At 44.2% G+C, this 27,541-nt stretch overlaps 1 protein-coding gene and 1 long non-coding RNA gene across 2 annotated transcripts in view; one reads left to right on the forward strand and one right to left on the reverse strand.

Moving 5' to 3' along the window:
- BCR (BCR activator of RhoGEF and GTPase) overlaps nt 1-25,957 on the forward strand; it is a 99,831-nt gene extending 73,874 nt beyond the window's left edge. Inside the window, exons 10-23 of the mRNA XM_068209077.1 lie at nt 1,147-1,315; nt 2,615-2,734; nt 3,608-3,683; nt 4,273-4,377; nt 4,963-5,037; nt 5,591-5,688; nt 6,363-6,494; nt 13,545-13,604; nt 13,740-13,849; nt 14,668-14,807; nt 16,218-16,352; nt 16,942-17,047; nt 17,854-18,016; nt 18,701-25,957. Of these exons, the coding sequence (XP_068065178.1) occupies nt 1,147-1,315; nt 2,615-2,734; nt 3,608-3,683; nt 4,273-4,377; nt 4,963-5,037; nt 5,591-5,688; nt 6,363-6,494; nt 13,545-13,604; nt 13,740-13,849; nt 14,668-14,807; nt 16,218-16,352; nt 16,942-17,047; nt 17,854-18,016; nt 18,701-18,790 (1,579 nt within the window). The 3' untranslated portion in view covers nt 18,791-25,957. The remainder of the gene's footprint in view (nt 1-1,146; nt 1,316-2,614; nt 2,735-3,607; nt 3,684-4,272; nt 4,378-4,962; nt 5,038-5,590; nt 5,689-6,362; nt 6,495-13,544; nt 13,605-13,739; nt 13,850-14,667; nt 14,808-16,217; nt 16,353-16,941; nt 17,048-17,853; nt 18,017-18,700) is intronic.
- Nucleotides 8,753-27,049, reverse strand: LOC137484882 (uncharacterized). Its single transcript, XR_011005089.1, has 2 exons — nt 26,918-27,049; nt 8,753-10,169 (listed from the first exon to the last, which is right to left on the reverse strand). It is a non-coding gene; the product is annotated as an uncharacterized lncRNA (long non-coding RNA).
- Between the last annotated feature and the right edge of the window lie 492 nt (nt 27,050-27,541).

A 27,541-nucleotide genomic window follows, 5' to 3' on the forward strand; every position in this document is an offset into this window, starting at 1 on the left:
GTTTTAGTTGCATATGGATATCCCAGTCCTGGGTAACCATAATCCATAAAAAGAAGATAAGAAATGATCAGCAAGATAGGAATGTTTACTGTAAGAGATCCTAAGTCCTGGCCCCTCAGGAAAGGTAATTCCTCCCATCCCTGCCCTGAGCCTACCTAGGAGAGCAGGATGTGTTGTAGCTGCTGGTATTCTGGAAAAATGTCATTAATTTTTCTATTTCCCCTTTCTTTTAATAGGTGACATTCTTCACTTTTTTTTTTATTACTAGGGTTGTTAATTTTGGCTTTGCAGCTACAGCCTGTTAACAGTTTTACAGAAAAATGGCAAAGGTGCAGTAAACAGACTATGTGTCAACCCCAAAGTGCAGCTATCAAAGCAGTTTTGCTGACAATTTTCAAATGTGAGGGGGGAGGAACCATTACCAATGTACTTGCCTCAAATAGGGCTTCTCTTCATTTGGTAAATGTTCTTCTTGGGGAGACATCTCTTATCTTCTTGCCCTCCTCAAGAAAAAACGTTACACCTGCCCTTTTCAAAGCATGTGCTTGTGAGGAATGAACCTTCAAAGGAATGGGACATTCCCAAGAGTGGATGTTCCTGACAGCACAGGTGAAGAGGGAATAAATGACACAAAACATGTAAAAAGTGAGCTGTTTATCCCGGTGAAATCCCTGGAGAATGGCAGCTATGAGCCGTAGTTTCTCTCCCCTGGTTGGATTACACAGAGGTTTATATCCATTCGTTCACCTGCCCCACCTTGGCCCCAGCTTGGGCAGGAGAGAGCTAGGTTCAGATCCCAGGGGCCACCAGGTCACAGGCGTGGCACAGCTTTACAACTTTGCCACACCAGAGGCTTCAAAGAGAGAGCATGCAGGACCAAAACTGTCTGCAGGAGATGGATGTGGTTTCTTAGGATGAAAAGAAGTAGATAACAAAATGAGTTCCCTTTTTATGTACCAGCTACTGGCCCTGCTAGGCTGTCTTGCTGAAAAGCAGCCTGTTGCCAGACTTTTTCCATATGGGAATCACAGTAAAGCTGGGCCAGTATTTATGTCTTCTGCATTATAGCAGGGAAGAGCTTGTGGGAAGGACTGGGTGTTGCCAAACACCAGTAGTAGTAAAAGGTTTGGACCTACTCCCTTTCAGAAAAAGCCAACAATATGACTGCAAGTGGTACATCCCGCTCACTGACATCAGTTTCCAAATGGTTGATGAGTCTGAGGCAGTGCCCAATATCCCACTGGTACCTGATGAGGAGCTGGATGCCATGAAGATCAAGATATCCCAGATCAAGAACGACATCCAGCGGGAAAAGGTAAAGGAGTTGAGCACTCCAGGGCAATGCAGACACAGGGTCTGTGCTCAGATGAGGTGCTGGTGGCAGCTCTCCCAGGGCTGCACAGTGTGGGGAGCCAGGCTGCAACAGAGTGTTCAGCAGGGGTTTGTGATAGCCAGGTGCTTTGCTCATCCAAGTGCACAGCCTGGGTGATGCTGCCCTCTGACGAGGCAGAAACAAAAAGACCCCGTGGTTGTACCCAGCAGCTCCTCTCTTCCTATGAGCATCCATGTGGAGGGCAGGGATCTTATGCTGCAGACATGAAAAGGACTGGGAGTGTTATTTGCCAATTTCTGGCTGTTAAATTATGATCCTGCCAGTGATTTTGGTCAGAAGCCATATACTCTTGAATTTTAGCAGACTCAGTTATGCCTTTGAAGCTTTTTCCTACTTCACTGATGTCAAAGCAGCAGCAAATGTATAGAAAACAGCAATTATGCTGACAGTCAGACAGGGACATGGTGCCTCTGGCCCAGGCTTCTCTTTGCTTGCATGTTTTCTGAGAGCTGTTAGATCCCAAACCTTCCTGGAGCCTAAAAGAGGAGTAAGAGTTTGAACACTGGTGGTGTGTAGGACAGGATATGAATAGCATTGATCATGCTGTGGGAAGGTTATTCCCTGCACTTCCAAAGAACATGCTTCTGCCTCTCAGCCCTGGCTGGCTTTCAAAGAGGGCTTCCTGGAAAAAGTAAGATCTTAGGAAGAACGCTTTGTGGAAGCCGTTTACTCACCAGCTACAGGTGTCTAAGATTCATGCTTTGGTGCATCAGTGCTAAACAATACACATGGCTGGGTTTGGTACTGGATTTTATCCAGGAAAAAACGTATTTTTAGCAGACCTCTGATGAAAATGGATCAGTGGGTTGTGAGTAGGAGAGTTCTGGGTGGCTTCTACAGAAGTGCCTTAGAGTCTCCTTAGTTAAAGTCACTTGGAGGACCTGGCAGTGCTATGGCTGCCTGGTGACATGATGATACTGCAGCCTCTGGAACAGAAAATACAGGGTACAGCTGGGACAGTGGCCACACACCACTGCACTTCAGCTGGGACAGCTGGAATCAGGGAACAGAGCCCAGTCCATGTGTAGTGATTCTGCAAAAAACACCTTTCTGAGCAGCTGGGGGTCCTGTGGATCCTATTGACAGCATTTCTTCTGCTCTGGGGCCGTTTACCTATTCAGAGGGTAGAGACTGTGGATTTCAAAATAGCAGTTAGTGTAAATGAGGGCAGATTTGGAGAATAACACATGTCCTCTGCTCCCTCTCTCCCACACCCTTCAGAGAGCCAATAAAGGCAGCAAGGTCATTGAGAGGTTGAAAAAGAAGCTGTCGGAGCAGGAATCCCTCCTACTGCTGATGTCTCCCAACATGGCCTTCCGGGTACACAATCGCAATGGCAAGGTGAGAGCACCCCGTCAGCCCCGGGGGCCAGAGATCTGGGGGCTGGGGTCTGTGACTGCGCGTGCTCCTGCACAGCAAGGGCTTTGTGGCCTCTAGTGTGTGTCCTCAAAGCGCTTTCCAAGCAGCAGACACCTCACCCTTGCTGTGCCAAAGGTTATGATGGCATCCTGTAAGGCTGTGACTAATTTGCATTCAAGACTGGCATTTAAGAAATAACCACAGAAATGAATCCCCTGTCTCAACACCAGTCCTGGTGGAGCAATAGGAACAGCCCTTCACGCGAGATCCAGCTCTGCAGCAGCTTCCTTCTAGACTGCCTTGTGGCATCAAGGCTTGGCACACTCAGGGCAGTGTCCTCAGGACTGCAGCTGCCCCAGCCAGGGTTCTCTGCCAGGGGTATTCCCTGCTCTGGCAGTGCTGTAACCTCTCACTGTGGCCTTTCCATGCCCATGGCAAAGGAGTCTCACGGGAGTGTGTTACTGCTCAGTGAAAAGCCATGAGCTGGTCTCTGCTTCCTGACTGTCACTGCTTCATCAGTGTCTAGGCCTGTGCTGGAGGCTTTTGGCATTCCTGGTGCAACTGAAGTCCTGTTGTGAGGAATAGCACAAGCTGCCATGGGAGCTGCTGCAGGGCCACAGCTGCCCTTGGCAGGGTGGGGCTCTGTGAGCTCTGACTATCCGTGTTGGTACCATGGGCACGTTGCCAGAGTCCAGCCTGCCTTGACAGAGATGGGATGCAGGAAGAGGGGCAGGAGTGCCAGCAGAACAGTCTGTCCAGCAATTTGCACTGGGGGAGGGTGGGAGCAGGCAGGCCCTGCCCTCAGTGGTGCATCAGACTAATGCATACCCTATTTTCTTCCGTGTTCCTGGGTAGAGTTACACATTCCTCATTTCATCGGACTATGAAAGGGCAGAGTGGAGGGAGAATATCCGGGAACAGCAGAAGAAATGTGAGTATCCCTCAGCTGTCATTGGTACAAATACTGTGATCTTAAGAGAGTAGGGCTCCAGACGATGAGGTGTGGGACAGGCTTCCCTGCCAAAATAGAGATCTGCGTTGAAATCCATAGCACAATATGGATGTCTCCTGTCTGAGGCTGTTTGGGGAACTTCTGCTGCAGCAACTTGTGAGGAATGTGTAGAGAGTGCAGTTAGTAAATAAATGTGTGTAGAGAGTCTCCCATTTACCCTAGAGATCTGAGCTCAGTGCAATTCCACAGAGAGGGAAGAGCCACACCCTTTTCCCTAGCTCCATTCAAAAGAAACTTAGTTGCTTTTATGGCATGGTGTTTTTGGCTTTGCAAGGAACTAAGAACCCCTCTATTTCCTGTGAACCATCCTGACACTTTACTTGGACAAGTAACTGAATGTGTCCGCAGCAGAGCTGGGCTGCAGCAGCAGCAGTACTGCCCTGAGCACCTCGGTGCTGCTGCTGAGCAGTGCCCAGGGAGCACTATCCCATGTGTGCCCAGGATGAGGGGTCATGCATCCAGCCTCTCCTTGGAATTTTACTCCTCCCTCTTTCAATCTCCATGGCAGGCTTTAAAAGCTTCTCACTCACATCAGTGGAGCTCCAGATGCTGACAAACTCCTGTGTGAAGCTTCAGACCGTGCACAACATTCCCCTCACTATCAATAAAGAAGGTAAGACCTTTGGGTTTTGCTTTCACATGGTGTAGCTGCAGTGAAACTCTCCCCCTGCCTGATTTTGTGCTTTCCCCTGGAACTGCTCTTACTGTTCCCTTTTGCTACAGGTTGCAGGCATCCTCCAGTATACATTAATCAACCATTAAATGTTCCTTGCATGCAGCTGTTGTGCAAGGTATTGGAGTGCCTGGTGGGCTCCTAGCCTGGAGCAGCTTTCAGCTGTGTCTGAAAATCCTTTGCAACAACACTAATTGGCCAAAATTGTGTCAGGGACCATCCTAAATTACTACTTAATCTGCTAGTGTAGATTTTGCCTCTATAATTTACTTTTTCTCCTTTGAATTTCTTCCACGCTGTCTTGCTGATCCTAGAACTGTCACTGTAAAGGCCCCCAGTGCCAGAAGATATTACAGGTGTCAACTGTGGAACAGTCTCCTGTCTTGCTGAAATAGTGTCACTTGCTGCTGCCATCCTTTGGGGACAGTTGACCCTCTGCTCATTAATCTGTGTATTATCACCCTCATCATTCTCACTCTTGGCTCCACTGTGAATGTAACAAAATCCCTTGGGTCTTTTGCACAGATGATGAATCCCCAGGTCTCTATGGATTCCTGAATGTCATTGTCCACTCTGCCACGGGATTCAAGCAAAGCTCAAGTGAGTTGCAGTTCTGGGGCACACAAGAGGTACTGACAGGGGTAGATAAGCCATGTGCTGGGACAGCTGGACGTGGATTGCAGCATCTGTGGTGATGGTGAGGAGGAGAGGTGTTTTGGGGAACTGGAAGTTCCTACTCTTAACTCCCGAAAAGACCACCATCAAGGATCATGCACACAGCATTTATTGTTAGCCCTGGTCTGTTTAAGCAGTGCTTGCTGATTACCCAGCTGTTCTAGAAACAAGTCAGCCCTTATCCTGAATTCTTTCAGCTGTATTTTGTTTTGTAATGAAAGAATGAAAGGTGTTCTCTGGCATCCAGAATTTTTGTTGGGAAGAAAGTGGTGTTAAAGTTCAGGGGAATGACTTGATAGAATGCTCAAAAAAGGTGATAGAGCTTCTTAAGGGCAGCTGGCCGATTTATATGGGATGGTATTACTGGTACTAATACAGAGATGATTGAAATGAAGGCACCTTGGGCAAGTGATTATTGCAAGTTAAGATATTCTAGATTTTTTTTTTTTAAGTTTTTGTCCCTGTCTCCCCTCCTCAGATTTGTACTGCACGTTAGAGGTCGATTCTTTTGGGTATTTTGTGAACAAGGCCAAAACTAGAGTTTACAGAGACACCACAGAGCCCAACTGGAACGAGGTAGGTTTGATTTTTCTTGATGTGGCTTGTTCCATGTGCCAAACATTAACACATGATGGGCAGAAGACGTGCCAATGAAGGAAGTTGCTGTATGCTCAGCACTTGTGCTGCACATGCTGCTCTCAGAAAACACTTTTCTGCCAGGTTCATTTGGCTGTCAGGACTTGCAGAAGGTTTTCTCTTGGATTAGCGGTAGTTAAACAAACAGTTTGATACAAATTATTCTTGTCCAGTATTTCATCTTTTAAACAGATGCATGCTTGATCATTTTTTTTAAGCCACAAATAAAAATATGTTGAAGGAGATGGTTTTGCTTATTTGTTGAGAGGGGGAAGAATTAGCTGTAGACATTTTGCCTGTTTACAGCCAATTTAGACCTGCTGGTGAGCAACATTTCTTAGAAGGAAGGTGAGCACATTTGTGTCTTTGAATAATACTTTGCTGAGACCTGTGAAACCTGACTAAGGAGTGAGCCGTCTTAGTCTCCAATTTGACCACCTTATAGATACAAAGTACAATTTCAGCTTATTTCTAGACCAATTCTAGTAGGGAGGAGGTTTTGGCCAGTCTTTAATGTTCTTCTGATGAGTATTAAAGAGACTGTATTGAGTATTCTGAGACTGGTGTCCTGTTGTGATGCAGCCATTGCTCTTTCCTTTCCTGGTGCCCTGCAGGAGTTTGAGATTGAGCTGGAGGGCTCACAGACACTGCGGATTCTGTGCTATGAAAAGTGCTACAACAAAACCAAGCTCACCAAAGAGGATGGAGAGAGCACAGATCGCATCATGGGGAAAGGACAGATCCAGGTAAGACTGTGCTCAACTCATTCCTGATACCCTTACTGCAAAACATCACAGGCCTTTTGAATCCTGCAGTTCACTCCAGAGGTTTTTTCTGCCTTCTTATTGTCTCAGCATTGAAGATTTTTCCCTCAGATAGTGAGGTGCACAGTGTGATTCACAGGCAGAAAATCAGCAGCTTTGTCCCTCTTGCTTTGTGCCCTATGCCTGCTCCATGGAATAGCTGCTTGTTTTGGTCTCTCATTTGCCCATTAACTTCAAAACTTCCACACCACTGTATAGGAACTGCCCCTGGCACTGGGCACTGGGGAAGATGCTTCATTTGTGACAGGAGGATGCAAGAATACTCTCTCTACTGTGTAAATCATGTGCAGAAAGGCTGCCATCTGTGAGTGCTGGAGGTTGATGGATGTGTTGGCCAGGCCCCGGGACAGCCTGCCTGTCCTAGTGACTGCCATGGCCAGCGTGTGGTGTCCATGACAGCAGGCAGCATCTGAGGAACATGTCCATTGCTGGGAATTGGCCTGGGACACTTTGTGTGGCAGGTGTGTAATGCAGTGGGGGAGGTGATGATTGCAAAGGGCTGCTGCACTTGGGCAGCTGCTAAAGCTGTGTGTGTGCTCACTTTAGCTGTGATAGAGCACTAAAGCTGGATGTAGGAGAAATCAGGCCTTGTGTGGAGGAAAACATGGGGAACGTATGTCCCCCATCCTGTTCTAGTTTGTTGCACCGTCTGTCCACAACTTCAGGAGGGTGTTCAAATGCCTGCTCTGAGGACGCATTCTTTGTGTTGGAGTGGCTGTTGAACAGAACAGGGACCCTGCCCAGATACCTTTTCCTTCCATGTCATGTTTAAAGATCTCACCAGTTCCCCTCCATTTAGGTCTGGCTGTTCATCTCCCTGAGGATGACAGCTTTCCCTGGCACTGGAGTGATGGTCATGCAGGCCAAGGCCGTTTGTGGGACTGCAGAAGCAGCTCAGGGGGAGGGTGGCCTGTGGGATCACATCCCACCTTTGCTCTGGCAGGGTTCGTTACCTAAATGACTCGGATCAGGCCTCTTCCTTCCTTCTCTCCTGTTTTCAGGGAGAGCTTTTGTCTCAAATGCGTGGTGGGATTTGAAGGGAGCTCGTGTGCAGATCAATAAATGCCAGCACAGGCTGGCTCCGGTGTGTGTGTCTCGGCTAGCCAGAAATCCCTATGTCCCTTCAGCTAACAAAGGCTATTTTCCACAGAGCTGAGCAACTACAAAAGAGCAAGTTTTCAGCCCTGAAATGCCCTGGAGATTTATGTGCTCATAACAGAGAACCCTGAAATCACTGACCTGCTAAATTCTACAAATATGTTACATAGAAAGATTAAAAAAAACACCAAATAAAATCTTTTAAATTTTTGGCATTTTTTTTCCTTCTCACAGCTGTGGGCATTTTTATGCACAGCAATTGTATATTTTTGTAAATATATTTTATACTTAAGTAAATAAAAATGCTCTTTGATGGAAATTAAATATTAATTGCATCTTGATTCTTTTAGAGAAACCTAGACAGTGGGAAGGTTAAAAAAATCAATTGAAATGTTTTTAATCAATGTTTAAATGTTGCATTCTGTTGTATCATAAAAGGCACATGCAAAAGCTCTGGTTTCTGTAAATCCCCTTTGCACTTTATAAAGAAACTTGATGAATTGCCAGAGTAAATCCTTATTTTCAGTGATTTCTGTCCCATCATGGATTTCAAATACTACTGAATCAAAGAGAAGTCATATGACAGTCTGGTAAGATTTTGGATTGATAAAAATTATTAAAGGTTTTGATTTTGGTTTAGTTCTATTTTTCAAGTTAACACCATTTCTCTATTAAGAAACCATAATAATGCAACAACGAAATCTGATTACAGCCTGAAGGTTGGCTGTTCTCCCAGGTGCTTTTATATCAAATTTGTTTACCTTAGAGTTTGTAGTTTATCCTGGGTTTCTGATTGTTGTTGCACTGTCATTATTCAGCCCAGGTCTGTCTGTCTAAAGGCAAGGTCTGTGAGGTTGGGTGAGGGTTTTTGTTTCATAAATTCCTTTTAGTTAAAAACTCTGGGAACATGAAGAGTCGTGTCTGCATCCTCCTGTTGATAAAAGCAGAGAAGTTTCTGTTGGCCAAATTGCAGTGTATTGTTAAGCCATGTCTTATTGTAAATATGCAACTTCCCACTACTGGGAATTCTGACTCACCAAATACTGAGCCTCAGTGATGAAGACAATCAAGGAGACTAGGACTGTTTTGGCTGTAAAAATGTTTATTAAATCTCTCAGTTACATTATGGCAGTGAAGGAAGGAAGGCTGGAAATTGGTCCATGTCACAAGTTTCCAGGAATGGGCAGCAATTTTAATAGCTCCCATTGCTCATATTTTCTTTTCCTATGGAATATTTTATTTGTCTGTCTTTACAGCCAGATGCAAGAGCTGATTTTTTCCTGCCAATCTTCAAGTTTTTTATCTCTGAAACATAAACCCATGAGGTTTTAGTGTAGGAGAACCTCCTGTAGGAGTGAAGTCCTCACCAGACCTGGGCACAGCAGTGCTGGGTGTGCGGTGTTGAGCTGACTGGCACACATGGTTTGGGGCTTTTGTGCACCTCAGGCATGAGAAATACTATTTTTGTGTACTGTGAAACTGAAATTACTGGAGGAGCTGGAGGAGGACAGAATGGAGATCACATGATGGGAGGAAATGTGAGCCTCAGTTCAGCTGTGGGCATAAGCCCCTCTCATAAGCACCCTGGGCTTTTCTTTCTGTTGATACCTTGCAGTCCATCTTTGGCACTTGGCTGGCCCTTTGGCTTCTTGAATTTTGCACTTCGTGTGGCAGACACATCCCCGTGTTTGGAGTGCAGCAGCCTTTTGTTTGGCATTGAGACTGTACCAGGTGGGCACATTGGTCAGCAGGACCAGCCTGGCCGTGGGAACTGTGAGTGAGTGAAGTGATACTTCACCCTGCGATCCAGCTCCTCCCACTGGTGCCTCCTAGAAATGCCGTTTCCTTTGCTGTTTTCTTTTTCTGCATGATCAGCTCAAGCTAAATATTTCCTTCTCCCTCACAGCAGTGCTGGAAAATCAGGGAGGATGTGACCTTAGATCACTCATTCTGTGGAATAGCACCGTTCCTCTGTTGCCTTGCAGAACAATCACTCTTATCTTAATTATCTGGGATGTCTCAGTGCCCATGGCTATTTCAGGCATTAGGTTGTTTTCCATGTAAACCAAATTGTCCCATGCTGTACCTCCCAGGTGTTAACTTGGAAACCTTTTACTCACTCCAGCTTGTTTAAACAGTTTGCTGAAGCAGAACATTGTCCCAGCAATGAAAATAGGGGGGAAATGAAGAAGGCAATGGGTCATGGCTAAAGGGGGATGGTGGAAAGGATTAACCTGTCAGTGGGGAGCTGTGAGAAGAATGGGGTTATGGCAGGACTGGGAGTTCCCAGCAGCAGTGAAACTCTGATAACATATATGTCACATTAGTTACGGTTCAAAATTGATGGAGTGTAAAGTTGCCTGAGAAATTTAATAAAGGGAAGAAGTACTGTGAATGAATACATAAAACACACTAACCTTAATGTTCCACAGTCCATGCTCTTCCATTTCCACTGAGGCTTCTTTGTTTTTCCCTCCTTCTGCATGTTTTCTTTTCTCTCTGGGGAAAAGGAAATAATAATCAAGCTCTCTGTGGTGGTTTCCTAGGGCAGAGCATAGACACCCTTCCTAGGGCCTGGCTTGCATTAGCCAGAGCAGCATCCCCAGTTTGCCTTTTTCCAGGTTCTCACCACAGTGCTGTGCACTCCCAGCACAGCGCTCCCAGCAGTCCTTTCCTGACTGCTGTGCCCTGTCTGAATTCAGCTGAGCTGCTACAAGGACCAGAGACCTGTACTCAGAAACCCCTGTGGTGCTGAGCTGCTTTGTTCTGCTGTGTTTTGGGCAGGATACAGGGAGGTATTGGCTTGATTCATTAGTGAATTTGAGGCTGTAGCTTGCCACTGCCAATACCAAAGGCCACAAGGGGACTGGCAGAGTGGTTGGTTTGTATTTTCCTGTTCAGCATGAGCTTTTGGTGGGGGCTGTGCAAAGAAGCCCATGCAATGCAGTCTGTGAGGGTTTTAGCAGGTCTGTCCTATTTGCACAGAGCATGGAATCAGCACAGTGGCTCTGCTTCAATGGAGATGGGGCAGGTCACTCAAAGCAAGCAACTGTTTGGAGGAACTGTGTAGAGGAGCAGTAAATTCCACTGTCAAATGCAGAGGCAGCAGCTGCACAGTGCCTCCCCTGCTTGAGCTGGCACAGCTTGCTCAGAGCTGCCTCCCTTTGCCATGCTGGCCGTGGATTGCATTTTTCTACTCAGCTTTCTTTCAGGTCACTGATCTCCAAATCAGGCCAGAAGACAGCATGGCCCCATTTGTCCTTTGTGCTGGAGCATCACTCTTGCTAGCTCATTGTCCTCAGTGTGCTCTCTCCCTGCCTGCTCAAGCTGCCCTTTCCCTCTTTTGCTCTTGCTGGCCTCAGAAGGTCAGTCATCACTTGGGACCATGACTGAAGCTTGGTTGAAATCCCAGTGACAATTCTTGGTTTCCTGTTGACTCTGTTATGTCCTGCTGTGACTTATCAGACTGTTAGACCTGATCTTCCTGTCTCACTCAGTGTTGCTGAGACTTTATTCAAGCTTTGCTCCTTTAATAGCTTCCATCATTTTGCTTTGTTATTTAAAAAGCACCTCGGAGGAATTTGGGGCTTTTTTCCCCCTAATTGCTGTTATTACCAGTGATTTATGCAGGGTTGGCTGGGTCAGCCAGCCCTGGTGCCTGTTCTCCCTGGCTGTCCCCATTCAGTACAAGGCATTCTCCAGCAGGAGTCAAACAGTAGGAGGGAGTGCAGGGGTCCTGCCAGCTCTGCAGGAGAGTTCAGAAACAAGGGAGCAAGAGGCAGCAGCAGGTACATGGAGGCTTACTTGTACTCCTGGCTCAGCCCCAGCAGTTATCCAGCAAGGAAACGTCTCTGTGAGCTCTCAGCTCCAGCAAGGAAAAGTCTGCGAGTTCTCAGCTCCAGCACTCTGCTTCTGCTTGTTCTTTGCAGCAGTGTCAAAGTTACTCGAGACAGAGCAGGATGGTGTTGGACTCATATTTTTTAACAGCTATTTATTTGATTTTGTTTTGTGCCATGGCAGGAATTCCCTGGTCATTACTAAGACATACCCAGTAATACCTCTTAGCTTAAATAAACTGTAACTGGATTTTGCTGGACTCTTCCTCTGAAGTTTTTGGCAAATATTCAAACCCTCTTTCCCCTTTAGTTTTAAACTATAAATAATATAACTCCCTCCTATAAATAATACACTCAGTGACTCTGTTCTAAAAGCATATGGAAAACTGGTTCCCAGCAAGAGGATTGGCTGTGACTGTGTCCATCAGCAGGGCCATTTTGGCAGCTTAACCAGATGACTCCTCAGAGCTGGAGATCAAGCTTTCAGGAATACTTAGCATGTTTGCTCCTCATAGGAAACCAGACACTTCAGAAATGGTTTCCTCTTGATTCTGGGAAAGAATTCAGTTGTTGAAAGAAATCAAGCATCCAGCACGGAAGTTCAGGGTAGAACAGCCTAGAAACTGGCCAGCTCGTAGGGCCCTTGGCCAGCCCCACAGGCGGGGCGGATCTGTTCTGCCGGAGTTAAAAGCGAACCCCTTTGGCGAGCAGTCCTGTGTTTGGGGTCGCTGAGGCACTGAAGCCAAGCACTGCTGCCCATTGGCCCCCTGGACCTTTGCACAGTCCTAAAATGTGGGAGCTGCTGGTTACTGACAATTCCTTGCAAGGGCTCTTCAGGAATTTCTGCCAGCGTTGCACCTACAGGAGCCGGTCCAATTCGACAGGGAAGCATGTGTGTGCCGGCAGCATCCCGGTGTGGGCTCGTGTCCGTAACAGAGCGCGCAGGGATAAGGTTGGCCTCACTTGTTCTGTTGCTGCTTGGGGTCTCTGCAGTGGGAGGAAGCAGGGAGGAATTTTGCTCTCTGCTGCTTGCTTTTCTTTGGGGAGTGGGGAAGGTTAAGGTGGGGGCTTGTCTCTGTAGCTGTCAGCAGCACTGCGCTGCTCTGTTGATGATCTGAGTGCGACCATGACCGTGTCTAAGCTCTCCCAGAATTTCCTGCTGCTGCCATTGTTCCAGCATTTCCCTCCCCTGCCAGAGCTCTCTGGCCCTGTGTGGGGCTCTGTGAGAGGGGGGAGCTGTGCTGCAAAGCAGCTCTGGTTATGACTGCCTGTTTGCTGGCAACAGTAAACTCAAAACAGAGTTTGCTGCAGTTGCCTCCTCCTGGTCTTACTGTGCCTCCGTGTTCAAGAGCCAAGTGTTACAAAGCTGTCTCAGGAGGCACTGAATTCTTGCTTTGGCTGGTTCCAATGGCTGATCAAGCCCCCAAGGAGACAGCTCCTCCTCTCTCTTGCCAGTCCCCTGGAGCTGAGTGCCACTCCTCAGCTCTTCGGATTTGTTTGGGCTCTCCCAAGGCAGTAGTGGCATTGCTGGGTGACATTCTAACACTTGAGTCAGCTGCTCCCCAGCCTCACAACTGTCCACTCGAGATCAAGCAAAGCTGAAAATGAGAGATTGGAACTTGTTTCTGTTTAACGAGTGCTTGCAATAGCAGGGCCTAGTGTTCTTTCTGCCTCTATGCTGAAATAGAAATGAAAAGGAATAGGCTGTTTGAAGGACAACTTTCCATGATTTTTCAGCAGACTCAAACACTGGTTGTGCTCCCTGAGGTTGCCTTTATTGTTGAGCAGACACTGCTCTCATATTGCTGGGTTTTCCATGTGTATGAACCCTCATCAGCCCTGTTTAGAGAACTGGACAATATCCAAAACCTGGTTTCCCTGAAACCAGGGAAACTTTGGAGTGTGGGTTTTCCTATGGAAAAGAAATAACAAGGTAAAAGTGATTGTGATTGTGCTCTGCTCACTTGCAGAAGCCTTCCAGGCTAGCTGGTTTCTCTGAAGTCTGTTCCTAGCTTAATGGGTAACTTCTGTTTTCCAGCTGGACCCACAGGCACTGCAGGACAAAGATTGGCAGCGCACAGTCATCTCAATGAATGGGGTAAGCATGGCAAACAGAAATTAGCTCTGCTTCTGTACCTCCTTTGGGCTTTATTTCTTTGCTCTTCATTGCAGCATGAAAAAAAAAAAAAAAAAGAAAATGTTTAAAAAGTAACAGCTGTTCTCTTTGGTTCAGGTGGAAGTGAAGCTGTCAGTGAAGTTCACCAGTCGGGAGTTCAGCCTGAAAAGGATGCCGTCCCGCAAGCAGACGGGCGTGTTTGGGGTCAAGATTGCTATTGTCACCAAGTGAGCTGATGGGTCACGTTTCTCCCCGCTGTGTTTCAGGAAGACAACTGGCCAGTGGGGTGCACCTGCCTGTGTCCCCCTCAGGGGTTTGGCAGTCCGGCCTGCTCCATTAGTGTAGGAGGGTAGATGTGGCTGCAGACAGGAGATGCTTTACAATCTCTGAGCTTCATTTTTTGCAGAGATAAAATCCAATGTGCACACAGGCTATTTACTGACAGCCTATCACGCCTCTGAATTCCGGAAATCCCCCTTGCACTTGCCTTCTCTAGTTAGCTGACATGGTCACAAATTTCCAGAGCCACTGAACAGTGTTGTTTCCTTTCCATAATCAAAAATGTTCAAGGTCTTTGGATCCCATTGTATTATTTTAACCCCTGATCTTTTGTCATGAATCATTTGCCAGCAGAAACCTGTTTGTTCTGTTGTATGGTTTGGGAAGTGTGGTATTTCCTCCCCATGGTATTGCATCAGTTTGAAAGCAAGAGAGTTGCTATGTATGCAAGGGCTGTTTGGGAATCCTCGGATTACCTGGGCAGAGTCGCAGGCTCTGGGGGCACTGGGACCTGGCCAAGAGCTCAAGTGCTCAGGGAAGCTGCAGAACAGCCAGAGCAAGGCTGAGACAGTCAGAAAACCCTCTGCAGTTTTAAAAGGAGTTCTTCAGCTCAATCCTGACTGCCTGCTCAGACTTCTTATCACCCCATTTTCCAGAAGAGGTTTGCACAGGGAAATGTCAGGGTGCTTGTAGCCATCCTGGCTGGCTGGGGAACAGGCACGGAGGGCCTGGGCTGAACTGAACTCTTCTGTCTGGCTTTCTTCAGGAGAGAGAGGTCGAAGGTGCCATACATCGTACGGCAGTGCGTGGAGGAGATCGAGCGGCGCGGGATGGAGGAGGTGGGGATCTACCGCGTCTCTGGAGTTGCAACCGACATCCAGGCTTTGAAAGCTGCCTTTGATGTCAGTAAGTATTTGGGTCTGATTTTTCCCTTTGCTCTCTTAAGAACCTGCCTGAGCTCCCTGTCAGGTGGCTGTGCTATTTTTAATCTTATGTTGCCCAAGAAGCATTAAGAAGTAGAGATTCTCACTTAAGGAAAACAATTTTAACCCTAGCTGCACATTTTATTTACTGATATAACCCAAGACATACGACAGGATGGATCCTTGTACCAAACAATGCTGCTTTTACTCTTCCCAGCAGACATGAAATGATGGCTTTACCTGCCTTGCCAAATCTTTGTAAATGGCATTCACCTCTCTGGGGGAAAACGTCAGCAATCAGAAGTCATAATTTCCTCACTGTTGTGAGGTGTCCAAATTAATAGAAGTCCTTAAAATAAAGAGTGTTTTGTGAAAGCCGGTGTTCCTTAGAACTAGGAGGGGTATTTATGAAACTGGGGTTGGGTGGTCAGGGCTTCTCTCCCTACCTCCATCTGGACTGATGTACAGGCTTAGAAAATTAGATCACTTTGAGCAACCTTTGCAAAGCTGTCTTTGATCTTGAGCAGAAAAAGGCTCCTTACTGATGCTACATTTAAAAGAGCGGCCTGTATGTCCCAAAATGCACCTGAGATCAGGCAGGTGAAATGCTTCCAAATTGCTGAGGTACAAAAAGTGAAATTTTTCCCTACTTCCAGCTTCCATGTGATGGTCCAAGAACTGTTCAAGCCACACTCCAAAAGTCACAAGATCTGTGCCAGACACCCAAATTCACCCTCCTTGCACTTTTCCTTCAGTTTCTAGTGAAATTTCCTTCTTGAGTTTTCTTTTCAATCACTCTAAGATATCAAAATCCACTGATGAATCACTGCTAGTGGAAGGAAGGGTCTTTCACAGTTTGAAAAACAACTTTTTAAATTTCTGTTAAATGCTGGCTTACACCGCTTTATGAAACCAATGCTGGTTGGTGTTTCGTTCAGGGAGAGGGGCTGGTTTTGTTGTTCTTAATAGTAACAAAACGGAAATATAAGCCCTGAATTGCCTTAGCTACACTCAGTGGGGAGTTAGAGAATCTCAGAATCTCTTAGTTTAAGCTGTTAGAGACAGGGAATTGGAATAACAACTGCTGTCAGTAATAAAAGTTGAAATGCATATAAATACAGTCAAGTAGGGCTTGTTCAGATCAGGCCAGGCACAGCACAGCTAGCCCTGGGAGGGTGAGGTTCCCTGGCTTGACGTAAAGCAGTGAAGTGTTTGCAATCATCTGTACAGTGCTTCTCAGCTGGAAGGTTGCTCATTTAATCCGGAGAAATGTAAACAGGAAAACTCCCAGTTATTTGGGTAGAGACAAAAGATAAACAGACCCAAAGCGAGGAAAAGAAGGAATGCAAAGCCAGCAGTTCCTTTACCCTTCCTCTACTTTCTCTTCTTTCAGATAACAAGGATGTGTCAGTGATGATGAGTGAGATGGACGTTAATGCCATTGCAGGCACCCTCAAACTGTACTTCCGGGAGCTGCCGGAGCCCCTCTTCACAGATGAACTGTACCCCAACTTTGCTGAAGGCATCGGTAGGTGCAGGACAAGGAGCCCTTGGTAATGGAGACTCTTCCGTAGGAGGCCGCTTTTAAAGCGTCATAAAACCCGTATTTATAGTGTTGGACGAAAGCTGGAACAAGCTGTGAGGGGAGTGGAATGGAGCTCAGAATGACCATTGCCTTCCCACGTGGTGCAGTAGGGGTGCTTGCCATGCTGTTCTGCAAGCTGCAAAAGCCCAGGTTTCTGAAGGACAGGTTCAGAACAGAATGCCAGCCTGCCTGCTGGGGCCCTGCACACTCACTGCCCAGGCAGGCTTCAGGGAAGCCCCCTTTGGAGGGCAGGGGGATATGTACCTCATCCTATCTTGATGCAGAGAAAAACATCAATGATTGAAAGCCTCAAAGCACTTGAACTGCTTTGAAAGAGAGAGAAAAGGATTCTTAATGCATTTGTGAAATAAAGGAATGAGACGCTGTGGGGTATTGATGTGCAACTCTGACCTTCCAGCCTATGATGATGTAGTCACAGTCCTTTTGGGACCATCTGTATTGGCTGTTCTGGGACGTGGCTCAGTCAGATTTGCTCTCTGCCTGTGGTAATGTCTTGTTCTCTGTCTTGCAGCACTTTCAGATCCTGTTGCAAAGGAGAGCTGTATGCTGAATCTGTTGCTGTCACTTCCAGAACCCAACCTTGTGACATTCCTTTTCCTTCTGGACCATTTAAAAAGGTAATATGTGGTTCCTTCAGAAATGCATTTAATGTGTAAAGCATCGGCTATTTTGAAAAGTGGAGCCTTTTCTTTAAATACCTGCTGAATCACAGAAATGAAGAAGTATTTGCTGATCTGCTGTGCATGCTCAGCAGATAACTATTGTCTCATACTCATTTAGTGAGGTAGTAAATCCTGAATTCCATTTCCACTCATACTGAAAAAGGATTAGAACTGGAGGAAAAGAGAAACAAAAGAGTCAGGGCTTATCTATGGCAAATGCAAATTTCTGCTGCAGTGTCACTGAGACTGCACCTGCATCTGGATACACAGACCAGGAAAGGTTTCTGTATAAACCATGAAGATTTACCTGTATTTAAGGTCTAGGGAACCCTGTCTCAGAAGGTGTCTGAAATCCAGTATGATCTAGTTTTTAAATTCCAGCACTTTGCCTAACTGCAGTTGTCAGTTCCTTTTATAGTCGAGTCTTTCTGATTTTGTATAGGTCTTTGGTTATATGGTTGTACCTGTGAAAAATTAATTCCATGCATTTGACATTATTGCAATAAGCTGGCTTAATGCTTGCCCAATGTGTTGATTTGCGTAAGTGTGTTGTACATACCACAGACTGTCCCTGGAGACATGAAAGATCATCTTGTGATTGAGATTCTGGATTAAAATCCCGGAAATCTGGGCTTCAGTTGTGTTTCTGCTACAGACTTTTCTGCCCTTGGGCAAATTTTTTAAACTTTGTGCCTTGGTTTCTCATTTATAAAACTCAGATATTTATGAAGGTCTGCCTTGTGCATTATTTCTTCTCCCAGGGTTGCTGAGAGGGAAAGCATCAACAAGATGTCCCTGCATAATCTTGCCACTGTCTTCGGACCAACACTGCTCAGACCTTCGGAGAAGGACAGTAAAATCCCTGCTAACCCAACCCAGCCCATCACAATGACTGACAGCTGGTCACTAGAAGTCATGTCCCAGGTAAAATCCTGAATGTGCCATTCCATCTTGTGAAGACACTTTCTGGGAAAGCACAGACCTATGGCAGGCCTGGCTCAGTGACCCCTGGGTTTTCATGGCCATTTTCATGGTAAACATAAAACAACAGACATTTTAGTAATTTTATAACAGTGCTCCTTCAGGCAGGTTAATTTGCATCTGTACAAATATGGCTTTTCATGAAGGAATGTATGTGTCTGTGCATCCTGGGTGTGCTTGTGCATGGGAAGAGTTTTTGGGGAGCTGTGTCGCAGCACCATGCTGCTGGCCTGGGACAAAAGAATTGGCAGTGTTTCCACAATGCTCCTCAGTACTTAAACCACCTTCACTGATCCACAACAAAATTCTTTGGCCACTGCTGCCTTTGAAGGCAGAGGACTGGAGTCAGTGAGTCAGACTGGTTTGTATTTCTCCATTGAGTAATGGCAGATTCTAGATTTAATTTTTTTCTGTGCTGGAACCACCAGCACAATTTTTCCACCTGGAATCTAAAAAGAGTGTCTCTGAAGCACGTCAAGTTCTACTATTTTTACTGCTGTTATCCAGCATATTAAATACACAGCTGTTAGATGTCCCAGAGAGAGCTGTATCACCAGCTCTCACACAGCCAGGACGAGAAAGAATTTTCACAGGGCTTTAGTATTATCTTGTCATTTCTCTTTCCAGGTTCAAGTTCTTCTGTACTTCCTGCAGCTAGAGACTATCCCTACCCCGGACAGCAAGAGGCAAAGTATTCTCTTTTCTACAGAGGTGTAGGTGCCTGTGGTACCAACAGGACACAAACTGCTTTTGGCATAACTCTGTCCCCCTGGGAAAAAGATGACTGGTGTATCCTCGGACTGGCCTGTTCCTGTGCTGGGGGATTCCAGCCCTCAGTGCTTCTGTGTTTGTTAACCAGAGACAAGCTGGAAAGAGTGGAGAAAAACCTCCTTGTGCTGGTAGAACCAGAACTAACCGGAGATGGAACTGTGCGGAATCTCCACTAGAAGGAGCAATAGACACTTGGACAAATGCACCACAGAATGTGGTGATTATTCTTGTTAGGAATGTGACAGAAGGTATTCCTCATTTTATGGATTTAATTTATCATAAAGAAACTTCAGGATTTCTACTGGACCACTTGATAGGACACCCCTTTTTGGGAGAGGGGGCGTTAAATGATATATCACAACTGTGTCTTTAATAACTGCTGTTTTTCAAGTACTGTTCGAGGCCACAAAAAATAGGATTGCTTTGCAAGAGGAAGGAGAAGAGAAGGGTCTGGGATCTAAAATTCTCTCCACAGAAATTTAAGTCTTGATTTGAATATTGTTCTAAAGAAATCAAAGAGTTTTATGTACAGCTACAACTGTTGTCTGGTTGGGGGCTGGGTTTTTTATTTTGTTTGTATGGTTTTTTGGCTCACCCAGCCTTTCCCATAGAAATGTTTGTACACCCCAGGGAAGGAGATGCCCAGCTCCTGCCTATGTTGCACTTCTGATGGATTTTGTTGGGTTGAGACAGACTCAACAAAATTTAATAAATAAATACAGCAAATTAAAGAGAGGCAGGGAGAAGAACAGTTAGTGATTCTGTTGTTTGTTTGCTTATAAAAGCAGGGCACTATTATCCAGGAAGGATTGCTAAATTCCTTAGACCTCACCAAACTTAATGAAAATTAATTGGGAAGACTATTAATACCCAACACTCCAAAGAAAACGCATTATCTCTGCAAAAGTAATTGAAGAATTTGTGGATTAAAAAAAATCAACGGCTCTCAGTTTGGCTGGCTGCTTACTCCAGACTTTTAACAGAACATAATTTTATTTTTTTTGATACCTGAATTTTTGGAGGCTTTGTACATTGTTTCTACAAGAGTCTTTTTCTGATAGATACAAACGCTCTGAAAAAATGCCAGAATGTACTTTTTGGACAATCTAGCAAGTAGCATGCATTGTGGATTCTCCAGAAATTCCAACTCTATTTTAATTAAGAGCAGTGGAGAAATTTCTGTGGAACTCCATCTAGCAGTACAAAAGGTCTGTCCAAACACCAATTTTGTATTTCCCTCCCTAAATCAGTTGAAGCTACAGGGGTGGAAAAGGCAGTAGTATTTGTCCAGGGAATTGAAACTGCAGAATCTAATTGCTGGTATCCAGAGCTAGCATTCTGGCTCTGAAAAGTTGTGCCAAACATCCTGGGGGTGGGAGCGAAGCCATTGTCCTAAACTGTTCCAGCCCCTGCTACTCCTACCCAGCTATGCAGCATCCATTTAGTGGCATCTGTCCATCAGCATCCTGGCAAGAAGTACAGCTGGAAGACAAGGGAAGGAAATGGCACAAAAAGGGGAGGGAGGGACAGATGTTGAAAGATTGGTAGGGTCAGGTTGTCTACATCATTTGCAGGGAAAAATGACACAGAAAGCAACTCCTCTTGTGCTGAATTGCACATTTTCTGATAGGTGATCTGCAAACTCTCAATTCTAAAAAAATAGCAAAGGAGTGTTTCAAGCAAATAGAAAAAAATTATAGGGAGATTATTTTGTAGTCACTGTAATTCTGACTGCTGCAGAATATTAGAAATTATTGTACTGTGAAGTTGCGAAATCAGAAAGGAACAAATATAAATTTCAATTTTGTGAGTATATCAATATTTTGCATGCTTTGTAAGGATTCTTATAGGAATTTAATATTGCTTAGTATCCCTCCCTCCTTAGGTCTGGGAGCAAACCTCTTTGTAATGTAATGTGCAACTAGAAATTCCTTCTCTCTTGTATGTATTTCCACGACATTCCAACTTCTGAACCGGCAAAAAAGAAAAACTGTCTGTAGTAGGAGGTGCTTTTTGGGGGAGGGAGGGAATGAAGGCAAGGAAACTTGAAGGCTTAAGATTTTGCTTTTTTAAATTTTTATATTCATTTTTTGCCTGTTTGAAGGTAGAAATTGGTCACAATCCTGAAAAACCATTGACTTGAGCCATGTCGTGCAGAGCAGTAAAGCATTCTCTGTGTTTGCTTCTCTGTATTTGTTCTCCCTTTTCCCCAGCAGCTCTACAGCAATCCTTGCACTCCTGCCTGCTCCCACTCGGGGGATGGACCTGAGGCAGGAGCACTGCTGACGACTTCATGGAAAAGGGAGAAAACCCAAGCTACACCTGCTGCTGGGTGATAGCCTTTTCCTTTGGTGTTTGGAATCTGTGGCTGCTCCTTGCAGTGTTGAAACTGGAAAGTAATACCATAATGACTGTGCCAATTTACTTTTGCCCTACTTTTTAGTTTTTATTTATATAGGAAGTTAATTTTAATATTAGATTACTGATCTATAATATGTAACCATGAGAAAATTGCTTTTGCTTTGGTTACTGTGAGAGGTTGTTGCTGTCAGTCTCTCATTACAATGCTCAGTTCTAATGAAATGTTATCTAACATGCAGGCATGTGGATCAGGGAAAAAAAGTTAATTTAACTTAACCCATTAATTATTTCTGTTAAGTATGAATATGTTTTCCCCAAAGCTGGTAATTTTGGGCTGGAAAAGATAGTGGATCGTATTGCTGATGATGAAATAATGGACTGATTTGAAATACGAGAATTGATTTCTTGAATTTCCTTTAATTTTGCAATTAATTTTTTTCCAATAGTCTTATGTTTTCAGAAATTAAGTATTTCCAAAAAGGCTTTTATGTTTTTTTTTTCCCCAGGGATGTTGGTTGGGTTTTTTTGTTTATTTGGAGGGGGTTTTTTGTTGTTGTTTTTTTTGGGTTTTATTTTATTTTTTTTTAATAAGCCTTATCATACTTAAACAAAAAGGGAAATGCAAAACTTGGCTTTAGAAAAGGCCTTCTGATTTCTCCTCTTATACATTCCCTTGTGAGTTGTGTCAGAAGACTGAACTCTTTAATTTTCTAAGTTAAAAGGTACAATAAAAGCAACACAAGAGCAAACTAGCAAAAAGGTCCCCTTTATGTATGCACTGGGAGATTTTGCTCCTTCAGTTTCTAATGTATTGGAGAGACTTTTCTACAAATGTCGCTTTCAGGAACAGGAATCTGAAATGTTTAAATTTTCAGCTAAGGAAATTCAGGTGATTAGGATAGTCTGTGTCTCTCCAGCTTAAGGAGAGGAATAAGCATCAGTTTCTTGGCATTTAGAAACTACCTTAAAATTCTTGTGGGTTTTTTTAACACTGAATAGGTTTTTAAGTAAAATTGTTAAAAGTTAAGCAAATGAAGGGAAAAGTTTTCAAAGATGGACAAGAAATAACAGTTACTAGCTCAGAGTCATCTTTGTGTTTGTGTATGCTTTGTATGGGAGGGAAGTGTCAGAAACCAAATTGAAATACATCCATTCAAATGCTGCTGGTGTTCTTTATTCTTGCACATTTTTAACAAGTTGAGGTAGTAGCTAAGCTATTTCAGGCTGTATTTTAATGCTGCTATTTTTCAGTGTATAGCTAAGGGCAAAATCCAGCAGTGGGGTGCCCATCCTTGCTGGTGCCCACTGCCCGCCTCAGCTCTGGCCGTCGTCGTGCACATGCGGAATCGTCCGGCCCTCGTGGTGTTGGCCAGGAGGTGGTGGAAGCACAGAGGATATTTATGGGAGGTGCAGGATTTTTACAGTTTATTAGTTTTACCTGTTTAAAACTATTTTATGGTTGTTCCTGTTAGTTTTCTATGAATTTATTTAAACAAATGGACTGTTCCTTAAGGCAGACCTGGATCTCCAGATTAGTTTCTCACCTGTGTAACACTGAAAGGCATCACAATGTGTTCATTTACCTTAATGTGCCATTCTTTCAAGTGTGTATAAAATGTAAACTGACCAATGTGGTTTTAAAAATGTTTAAAGTCTGATGGCAAAACCCCAACTTTCTCCGATTCCTCACTAGGTAATCTTTTTGTTTCAGTGCTTGGTCACCTACTGTGATAACTTTACCTGATGTGGCATTCTTCCTGTGGAAATTTTAGTATAAAATGGGAAATGTTTTAAGAAAAAAACTTCCCCTTTCTCTTTTTACTTTAATTCAAGATGACAAGGACTTGTAATAACAGAAGACCAATACATTTGTGCAGGAACTTGGAGGGGGATTAACTTCTGTTCCTTGAAGAAGAAAAATCTGAAAGGGCAATTCCTAGATACAATCAAATTAATCAAATTCTTGTAGATAGTCACTTGTTTACACCCTATTAAATTTCTTCTCCAGGGATGTTTTTCTTAGTAGACTTTGCTAACACTTTCCTACTACTATTAGTGGAAAATAAACATGGTACCATTCCCTTCCTTTAACACAGGGCCTGTACAACTGAGATACTGGAGCCTTGGACCAGTATTAGTAATTCTCCATTCTGAACTAGGATGAAATAAATGTTCATGTGTGTTCTGTGAACTTTCTAATTGAATAGAATTAAATCTATGGATTGCCCTTAAAATCAACACAAGCTATAAAGGAAGCACTTATAGTTAATAGACTGTTCCTTAACAATCATTAGGGAATGAAACCATCACAAATGGAAAAAGGAAGCAAAATTAAGAATTGCTCAAGGCCACGTTGCTTGGGACTAGAATGAGGCTCTCATTTTGAGTTACAGAAGGTGGCTCATGCCCTAGATAACTTAGCAAAGGCTCTCTTGCTAGTAAATAAACATGAACACAGGAAAGCCAGGAATTTAGCTTCAGCAGCCTCACAGTTCTGATGTGCTGCAACTCCTCTTGCTAGTGAACATTCACAGTTCAGTGCTAAGAAAGTAAAGCTTATCACTTACTCTCTACCATTTCCCCCTGAGGCAGCAGCTGTAGCACCTGTATGTTAACGTAGGTGAACCACCACAAGGAAGAAAAAAGCTCCTAGAACCACAAAGTTGGACTATTGTTTAGGCTAGAAGTCTGGTTTTGGGCTGCAAGGATAAAATGGCACAACAGCTGTAATGACAGAAGCGTTGGGGCAGTAGGACCAAAGCAAACCTGAGTGTGTGTGTTGTCTTCCTTCCGTGACCATATCATTAGATTAATGCCTCTCAGGTCAAGCAGATTCATAAATGTTCTTGTCAAGAATTAGAAAATTATTAAATTACCTAGCTTGCCTCCACTGTTGATTCTCTTGTGTTACCATCTTACAGTGACGTTGCTGGAGACCACTGCAAAACATGCAGCAGTTTTTACATCATTTTTTTCCAGCTGCCATGTTTCACCTCACAGCAAGACAGACCATTCCTTTCCCAACAGAACCACTTCACATCTTTCTGCACTGTAGCAACTACCACACTGAGAGGTTCAGTTTATAGCAGAGCTACAGAGCAGAGCCCTGAAGATAATTAAAATATTTCCAGTCTTCTTGTGCCGAGTGGACCAGGTAATGCTAAAGTTCTGGGCTCACGCAGGGCTGTGTTGTGAGCTAAGTAAAATTCTATTATTTACAGCTGTTCAAGCATATTTAAGAATGAATATAATTACAGAATGCCCAAGCCTAGCAGAAGTGTTTGTTCTACTGCTTTGTCTTAATCACAGTCATGTTCAAATCCTCTTGTCAGAAATGGTTCACCAGAATGGAGAAAGTTTTATTTTGTGCTTGTGTAATTGCTGTGGTCTCTTCCCCCGTGGTAGGATGTTCTGAGAATCTGGGACATTCTACAGAAGAGCTGTTTCTGTAATCTGCAGAATGATGCATACCACACGGCATTTTATATCCCTGTGGATGTACAAAAGGGCGGGCCTGTGTACAAAACAGCTTCCTGCTTGCAAGGAGACTCCAGCAGCTTCCTGGAGATGACCCCAAGCGAGGGTCACAGCGGGTCCAGCCCACCAGTGAGCAGAGGCCTTGCTGCTGCTTGGGCTCTCCCATCTCCCCTGGGGCAGTTTGATGAGGCTCAGAAGGCAGCTGGGAGTTCCTTCTTACTGCACCCAACCAAGTGATCAAATGCTGACTGAGAGTAGCTCAAAAGTCCTCTATTTTAGTCCCATTTTGGGAGAAACAGTGACAATGTTAATGTGGGATTATACAAATAGCTGAAAACCAATCTATCTCTAAAACCTATTTCATATATAGTAGATGGTAATGTAAAAGCTGCTATAGCAAAAAGTCGTTTTTCCACAAGAGCCTTTTCTACTCCCTGCCTTCTTTACTGCTTCTTACAGCCTAAAAGAAATCTTGGGTTTCACAGTCACATACGAAACTTGCAGAATCCTGGATAAAACTTAGCTGTGCAGGGACCAATGTTTCAGGAGTACTAAAAGTGATTAACAAGGTAGCAAAAAGAGGTTAAGGAATTGTTGTGTTGGGATAACTGAAAAGCATCACAGTGAAATGGTGAATTTGAAAATGATCTCACAGGAGGACATTGAAATGTTGTCCTTTCTGTGTCTGTCCAGAAAAAAAAAAAAAACAAACAAACCTCAGCCTTCTCTTGCCTATGTAAGTCGTGTAGTTTGTCCTTATCTATAGTATTATAAGTGTTTATAATCCATGAAGAATTCCAAGGAAAGGAGTTAAGTCTATTTATTTAAATATAAATACAATTAAATTATATAATTAGTCCTAAATTATCAGATGTAGAAGACAAACAACTTATTGTTTGGATAATTTTGGGTTTCATCAGAGCTAATACTGTTGGCATTATTTTAAGCACTACCATGTTAGGGAGTCAGTTTTTGACATTTTATCCTGCTGTTGCTAGTGCTTCAGTATCTCATAGTGCTCAGTTTTGAGGAAAGAAAACCTAATCCTAATAGTTTAATACGGAAAGGTATTGAAACCATACTGCTAAACATCTCTCAGTTCAGGCCCAAAGAGAATGGGAAATGGAAAAATTGTCATTCTGGATTTTTTTTTTTAACTTTCTGAGAAAAGTGGTATGAAAAAGGGATCCAAGAAATGTATTTGGGGGAAAAAATGTCTTAAGGCATTTATAGCCTTTCTTTGTACACAATGTTAAATAAAATCTCCTGTATCTATGTTGTCAGGTTCTTTTGGTCTTATTTAGATAAAAGTGGGTCTACATTACACTGACTGTGTGAATTGCATTTAGCTGAGTTTGCTGGGGGCATGGAATTGAACACTGCTGTTTCAAAATAAAAGCTGTTTCTTGGTTTACAAGGTAAAAGCTGTATCACCTAAAATCTAGAGGTTAGTACAGAGAACTAAACTGAAACAACTTGAATGTGTGGAAATAGTTTACATGGAAGGTAGAGAAATAGCTCAGCAACCCAGTCCATATTCAGATCTGTGAATCCTTTTATTGGAGTTCTGCTTCAAAACCCAGCCCATCTTAGACTTTGTCAACTTTCCCCTTGTGTGCAGAGCACTTGAACTGTAGTTACTGTTTACTAAGAAATCAGCTCTGGCCTCCAGTTCTTCAAACACTGCATGAAATTAGTGGGAATTTGTAGGAATCCGTGTGGAAACTGAATCAGTTATTTAAATCAAGTTAACTTGGTGCTTTATTTAAACATTGTTTAAATTATTAATGTAATTAAAGTACATTTATGTTTGATATAGTCCAAATTTAATATAATATATAAACCTTTCTACAATAAAAAGATACCTGCTTGAAAGCTCTCGAGCCCATTTCATTAAGTGTGGATCACAAAGATCACAGGGTTCCATTGCAACATTGGAAGTAGATAAATGTAACTATCTGCAGTGTTTAAAACTACACTGAGTATCATGCTTACCCCTGAACTGGACAAAGAAGGGGAAACTCAATGACTATTACTAATACTTCCGATCAGTGGTGTGGCTGTATAAAATAAAATAGTTTTCCAATAGCTTCAATGTGGAATTCTGCTAAATGGTTCTCCCTCTCCCAGAAAGTGAACCCTTGAAGTGCAGCCACATGGAACAGCAGCCTCTGGATGAGCCTGGAAGGGATCATGTCCTGCACCAGGCACTCTGCACCCACAACCAGCTCCTACCGTGTCCAGCTCTCCGCTGACTGCCAGCCTGGAGCATCCCAGCCACTCCTCCTGGATGCTTTTCCCCGACTGAAGGCCCAGGTGAGCCTGGTGCAGGCCTGAGCAAAGCAGCCAGCACACACCTGTGGCACCTGCAACGAGAGGGAGCGAGCGGAACCAAAGGCTGGAGCAGGATGAGAAGGAACACGAATGTAATAACCGCGGATGTTCTGTGCAAATTGCTCCACCTGAGCAGGTGTCTTTCCGTTTTCCAGACAGCCCTGAGGCTTGGACAGGCTGCCCTGGGGCAGCAGCTCCCCTGAGGCCTGCGGGATACGCCTGTCAGCGTGAGGCAGGATCAGCCGTCCCTGCCTGACTCCGGAGAGACATTTGTCTGCTCTTTGTTAGAAGCCTCCAGTTATGGAGATTCTGTAATCCTCTGGGGCAGGCTAACCCAGAACTAACCACAACGAGAAAGCTTTCCTAGCAGACAGCTGAACCACTCTTGCACACACACAATACTGCCATTTAATGCATTTTTTTAGTGACCTTTTAAGTTCCAGAACCAAGATCCAAGGCATATGCACTGTCAGCTAGCAGCTTGTTCATTAATTCACTGAGCTGAGCGGCTGCTTCCTGCTGCAA

Source organism: Anomalospiza imberbis, chromosome 18 (genome assembly GCF_031753505.1).
Source record: "Anomalospiza imberbis isolate Cuckoo-Finch-1a 21T00152 chromosome 18, ASM3175350v1, whole genome shotgun sequence".
In the NCBI taxonomy this organism is placed as follows: domain Eukaryota; kingdom Metazoa; phylum Chordata; class Aves; order Passeriformes; family Viduidae; genus Anomalospiza; species Anomalospiza imberbis.